At 40.0% G+C, this 7,035-nt stretch overlaps 1 protein-coding gene across 1 annotated transcript in view; it reads right to left on the bottom strand.

Annotated features, from left to right (window-relative positions):
* ITCH (itchy E3 ubiquitin protein ligase) overlaps positions 1 to 7,035 on the bottom strand; it is a 144,997-nt gene that overhangs the window by 116,375 nt on the left and 21,587 nt on the right. The window contains exon 3 of the mRNA XM_017511319.2: positions 2,555 to 2,645. Coding sequence (XP_017366808.1) covers positions 2,555 to 2,624 — 70 coding nt within the window. The 5' untranslated portion in view covers positions 2,625 to 2,645. The remainder of the gene's footprint in view (positions 1 to 2,554; positions 2,646 to 7,035) is intronic.

Here is a 7,035-nt window from a genome sequence, read left to right on the forward strand (position 1 = left end):
GGTGAAACCTCATCTCAAAAAAAAAAAAAAAAAAAGCAACCAAAGCAATATCATTAGCCATCAGAAGAGTACAGGCCAAAACCACAATGAGGAGCTGGGCAGGGTGATGCATGGCTGTGGTCCCAACTACTCAGAAGGCTGAGGTGGCAGGATCACTTCAGCCCAGGAATTAAAGATTGCAGTGAGACAGGACCACACCACTACATTCCAGCCTAGGTGACAGAACAGGCTGTCACCTGCTTTGTCTCAAAAAAAAGAAAGAAAGAAAGAAAAAAGAAAAATTAAATAGATAAATAAAACACACACACAGAGTGAGATACTACTTCACACCCACTAGAATGGCTATCATAAAAAAGATAACAAGCACTGGCAAGAGTGTAGAGAAATTGGAATCCTCACATATTGCTGATGGGAATGCATAACAGTGCACCTGCTTTGAAAAATACTTTGGGCCTGCGCAGTGGCTCACACCTGTAATCCCAACACTTTGGGAGGCTGAGGCGGGTGGATCATGAGATCAGGAGTTCAGGACCAGCCTGACCTACATGGTGAAACACTGTCTCTACTAAAAATACAACTACTAAAAATCCTGAAGAACGGATTTTTAAAATGTGGTATAATCACACAATAAAATATTATTTAGCAAAAAAAAAAAAAAAAAAGAATTAAGTAACAATACAGGCTACAACATGGATAAACATGGATGAACTTGAAAACAGTCTGCTCAAAGACGACACAAAAGGCCACACATTGTACAATTCCACTTATATGCAAGATCCAGAATAGTCAAATCTAGAGACAGAAACATCAGGAGTTGCCTGGGTTTGTGCCTGGATGGGTTAAATGGGGAGTAACTGCTAATGAGTACAGGGCTTCTTTCTGGAGACATGAAAATATATTAAAATTGATTGTGGTGATGGTTGCACGACTCTGTGAATGTACTTTTGGGGCTCAAAAACTGATATCCCAAAATATGATGCTTTGACTTGTTGAAATAAAGGAGTCTCTCAAGGTCTCTCTGACCCCTGTAGCCCCCCTCCTTCAATCTTCTTTCTTTCAAAGTACAGCATGAAGTTGTTTTCTGAATTTCTTTTATCTGCGTTAAATCCAGATCCACCAAAGAAGAAAATAATTACAATTACCTTTGGTCCCTTCCCTGAGTTTTCAATAACTAAAATTACATAGCAGGAATATAAAGACTGAAGTCTTCTTTTTTTTTTTTTTTTTTTTTTTTTTTGAGATATACTCTTGCTCTGTCGCCCAGGCTAGAGTGCAATGGCAAAATCTCAGCTCACTGCAACCTCTGCCTCCTGGGTTCAAATGATTCTCCTGTCTCAGCTTCCTAAGTAGCTGAGATTACAGGTGTCTGCCACCATGGCCAGCTAATTTTTATATTTTTACTAGAGATGGGGTTTCACCACGTTGGCCAGACTGGTCTTGAACTCTTGACCTCAGGTATCTGCCCACCTTGACATCCCAAATTGCTGGGATTACAGGCATGAGCCACCCTGCTCAGCTGACTGAAATCTTAACAGACCTGGACCTGGACACACTTTTGTCATAAACCACTATCTATTCTACAGGCCCAACAGACTTTGTCCCAGGCCATCGTATGTACTTTGAGCCCTCTGAATTCCCCTAAAAATCATTTATCATCCCTCTAAAATCATCCCCACTTCCCCACTTCCTTTTCCCCATGAAGAAGAGTATATAATCATTTGCACTCCACTGTGTGATGGAGTAATCATTCTGTGATCCACCCCACCACTACCCATGCATGCTAACAATATATCAGGCCCTACTGGGAGGATCACTTAAGCCCAGGAGTTCAAAATCAGCCTGGACAATACAGTGAGACCCCATCTCTACAAAAAACTAAAAAATTTGCTGGGCATGGTGGTGCACCCCTGTAGTCCCAGAAGCAGGAGGTTGCATGATCATGCACTGTTATAAATAAATAAATAAATAAATAATAGGTAAAACCTGTAGGGGATATGAATTATATCTCAACAAAGCATTAACACAATATAAAACAAACAAAAATAGCAATTACCCAGGTGCCCAGGTTTAAGGTGGAAAAAAAACTGTAAAATATCCAAGAATATTCTACAATAAAAATTATGTATCTATACATCTTTATTCATTCATTCATTCAGCAAATATTAATTAAGTACCTGACATGTAACAACCATTAAATATTTTGTTCTTTAATGATTTTTTTTTTTTTTTTGAGACAGTCTCGCTCTATCACCCAGGCTGGGGTGCAGTGGCGCAATCTTGGCTCACTGCAACCTCCACCTCCCAGGGTCAAATGATTCTCACGCCTCAGCCTCCCGAGTAGCTGGGATAACAGGCATGCACCAGTCCATCTAATTTTGTTTTTGCCATGTTGGCCTGACTGATCTCAAACTCCTGGCCTCAAGTGACCCACCCACCTCAGCCTCCCAAAGTGCTGGGATTACAGGCGGGAGCCACCATGCCCGGTCCTCTTAGGATTACTTTTTAATCACAGGGGCGAAAACAAAGTAAAGTGGCCAATGTTTCTAAAACTTACCAGTGATCTGAAGTTGTGATTTCATGGTGAGGCTACCCATTGAACCAGGTTGTGATCCACTGTCAGACATACCACCAATAGGTTGGAAAACCTGAACATGGCAAAGAAGGCAGCGTAAACATCAAAAATTCCCATTAAAAACATATGTAAATAGTGATAACCTGGCTATTTCCTACTGAAGATCATGTAACAACCAAAGGTCTTTACATCGCTAAACACAATTTTCAATTTCAGTCTTTATCCTACCTAATTTATTGGCAAAATCTGACATGGCTGTTCATCCCCTTCTCCGTGTTTTACTTTCTTCCCTTCAGTTCCCAAGATACGTTCTTCAGGTTTGTGTCCTACCACATGGATTGCTCCTTCTCAGTATGCTCTGAAGATTCCTTTTCTTTTCTCCAATTATCTTAATGTTGACATATCCTAGAGCTTAGTTCTTGATTCCCTCTTCTATCTACATTCATTCCCTTGAGGATATTATCCAGTCCCAAGTATGTAGGACTACAGGTGTGTGCCACCACGCTCATCTAATTTTTGGGATCTCACTATATTGCCTAAGCTGGTTTCAAACTCCTGGGTTCAAGTGATCCTACCACCTTGGCTTCCCAAAGTGCTGGATTACAGGCAAGAGCCACCATACCGTACCTGGCCAAGATACCCATTTAGAAGTCAATGTTTGCTAGTACTATAGGGGCCAAGAGAAGACTTCCCCTTTGCCCAGTGAAGGTTCACTGAAAATCATCTGACAAAAGGAAGGCAGATAAACTGGAGAAAAGGCATGCATAACTATTAGCACGCACGAGTTGGGGTGGGGTGGATCACAAAATGATCACTCCATCATGCAATGGGGTACAGATGATTAAAACCTGGAGGATTATAACCTGGAGCATCTATATAACATGTCCCAACCAACTTTATTTACTTATTTATTTTTTGAGACAGGGTCTCACTCTGCCACCCAGGCTAGGGTGTTATGGAGCACTTCCTGAGCTGGGGGGTCCTCCTCCTTCAGCCACCTGAGTAGCTGGGACCACAGGTGCACACCACCACTCCTGGCCCAGGAGGTTAAAGTCCACAGTGAGCTATGATCACACCACTGTAATCCAGCCTGGGCGACAGAGGGAGACCCTATCTCAAAAAAGAAAAAATAAGATACAATAAAAAAAATAAAATAAAACTAAATATATTTGGCACTTATTGTTTGCCAGGTCCTACGTAAGAAGAAGTACACAAATTCAATAAGGCAAACAAAATGCCTTGAAATTGTAAACGTTGTCTTGAGTGTTTTTATGCAAATGTAGGTCTCTTTTTAAAAATTTAAATATTAAAACAATTCCTATGGCTTCTCAATTCTGCCCAAATGAAATTCAACAATTAATTCCTACTGAGATGAACCCTATAAAATCCAATCTACTTCATTCTGTGCTTACATACAAAAATGCTCAAAGCTAAAATTTGGTCTCAACCATAGGGACAGCTCATTTTCTTGGCATGATACATATATTTTTTCCTTTACCTTGTTTATTTAAATTGCACTATTTCAGATGTTTTATAACTTACAATCTGCTAAAAGGACCCTTTTATTTTAAATATAGTATACATCATAAAGTCATTAGTAGTCACCCAGAATATATTAATAAAAGAAAAGAGATGTGTAACGTAAAAGCTTTAACACCACATTGCACAAGATATTATTCTGATTCAAACGGCTTGTTACACGAAGGGTCTTCAAAGCAATCATTATTACATTATGTACAATTATTACTTCCTCTTCAATATCCAAAAGCCTGCTTGCCATAGAACGACAATATCAAGAAAAGTAAATTAAGAGGCAGTGAGAAAAATCTAATATCTGGGTGTCCAATATCTGGGTGCTGATTTTCTGCTTGATAAAGGTACTCATCTCTATCACTACTAAAAATTTATTGTAAGAAAATGCCCTTTCTAACAGTACAGTGTAAATTATTCTAAATATAAATTAACCATAATTACAAAGTTGCAAAAAATTGTATATCTCTATAAAAATTAAGTATATATATATATATTTTTTTTGGGACGGAGTTTCGCTCTTGTTACCCAGGCTGGAGTGCAATGGTGCGATCTCGGTTCACCGCAACTACCGCCTTCTGGGTTCAGGCAATTCTCCTGCCTCAGCCTCCTGAGTAGCTGGGATTACAGGCACGTGCCACCATGCCCAGCTAATTTTTTGTATTTTTAGTAGAGACGGGGTTTCACCATGTTGACCAGGATGGTCTCGATCTCTTGACCTCGTGATCCACCCACCTCGGCCCCCCAAAGTGCTGGGATTACAGGCTTGAGCCACCGCGCCCGGCCAAAAATTAAGTATATTTTTAAAACTAAAATTAACTTCATGTAGAAAAGATTAATGAAAGCATAAACTGCAAACATTTTTAAGAACAATGACTTTCCACATAATTACCGAGAATCATTATGGTAGAATTGTGAGGTGCTCTGCCAAAAACATGCTAGTAATTTCAGTAATTTATATACATATACATACTAATTTTACATAACTAAAATCATCAAGCATTTTAAATTCCTGAAAAGAATAAAAATCACTATTTGTATGATATCAAATCAATTGGCATATTCATATATTAATTAAATCACATATTCATATCACAGAACAGATTACTATGCAGCTATCAAAATAAGTATTATTAATGGCTGAAATTGAGAGCTCCCAAGAACAGCCTTAAAGTTGCAGAATATGTACAGTACATTATTGCTATGGGTACAAATACTTGTAAATAAATGCAGAAAACGTATACATTCCATTGTGGAGAAGGGCATCTGTATACTCAACTAGGTGGTCCTAGGTAACTGTAGTTTTGTATGTATTATTTGAAGTTCTAAAAATAAAACGTATCATTGTTGACTTGTACAATTTTTAAAATAGCATAAAACAGAGTAGAAAGAACAGATAATCTACACTTCAAGTCCCATCCTCTCCCCTGAGCACCAGACTCTTAGGTCTGACTATTATATACAACTACATACATGACTAAAATCTAGGCTGGGCACGGTGGCTCACACCTATAATCCCAGCACTTTGGGAGGCTGGGGTGGGTGGATCATTTGAGGTCAGGAGTTTGAGACCAGCTGGCCAACACTGTGAACCCAGTTTCCACTAAAAATATAAAAATTTGCTGGGCGTGATGGCACGTGCCTGTAATCCCAGTTACTCAGGAGGCTGAAGCAGGAGAATCACTTGCACTCCTGGCTGGAATGTAGTGACACTGTATTGACTGTATTTACATTATGGTTCTCTCTTACATTTTCATTTTAAGCTCTAGAAGAACAATAGTGCTCTTGTCTTTATCTCTTGTTTTCTGTTATAATGGGACTCAAGTGTGTTTTAAAGACAGAGTTTCACTCTTGTTGCCCAGGCTAAAGTGCAATGGTGTGATCTCAACTCACTGCAACCTCTGCCTCCCTGGTTCATGTGATTCTCCTGCCTCAGCCTGCCAAGTAGCTGGGATTACAGGTGCCCGCCACCATGCCCGGCTAATTTTTGTATTTTCAGCAGAGATGGGGTTTCACCATGATGGCCAACCTGGTCTTGAACTGCTGACCTCAGGTGATCCGCCTGCCTTCGCCTCCCCAAATGCTGGGATTACAGCATAATCCAAGTGCTGGGATTACAGGCATGAGCCACTGCGGCCCAGCCGAAAGTGAAACTATGCACTGTGTTTTCACTTGCTGCTTTTGTGTTACCTTTATAGATCTAAGAACAAAAAAACATTCTTTGTAACTTCACATTCATAATTAGAGACTCTTTTGAATAGGTTATTAGTGCTCTCATTTGGAGAAGAAATGTTAGACAGTGGTGAGTGTTTCTGGATTATAATACATACTTTAAGTCTTTGCATGTCTCAGTAAGAAAGATGTCCTAAATTCAAGTCCTTTTGAGGAGTTAGAGAAAACTTCGCCCTGGGTATTGTAACTTTTTTGTGTTCGTTTATTGATTGGACAAACGTGAGAGCAAAATCCTGCCTCTACAAAAAAAATAATAAAAAATTAGCTGGATGTGGTGGCATGCACCTGTGGTACCAAATAATTGGGAGGCTGAGGCACAAAGATTGCCAGAGACCAGCAGGTAGAGGGTGCAGTGAGCTGTGATCAGGCCCCCGCAATCAATCTTGGGTGACAGAGCAAGACCTTGTCGAGAAAGAAAGAGAAACAGAGAGAGAGAAAGAAAGAAAGAGAGGAAGGAAGGGAAAAGAAAGAAAAAGAAAAGAAAGCAAGATTTAAAAACAAGCAAGCAAACAGCCTTCAGAAGACCAGCCTGGGCAACACAGTGAGATCCTCATCTCTACAAAAAATTTAAAAATTGGCTGAGCGTGGTGGCTTATACCTGTAATCTCAGCACTTTGGGAGGCTGAGGCGGGCGGATCACCGGAGGTCAGGAGTTCAAGACCAGCCTGGCCAACATGGTGAAACCCTGTCTTTAACTTAAA

This window comes from Cebus imitator, unplaced genomic scaffold (genome assembly GCF_001604975.1).
Source record: "Cebus imitator isolate Cc_AM_T3 unplaced genomic scaffold, Cebus_imitator-1.0 Scaffold18, whole genome shotgun sequence".
NCBI classification, from domain to species: Eukaryota; Metazoa; Chordata; class Mammalia; order Primates; family Cebidae; genus Cebus; species Cebus imitator.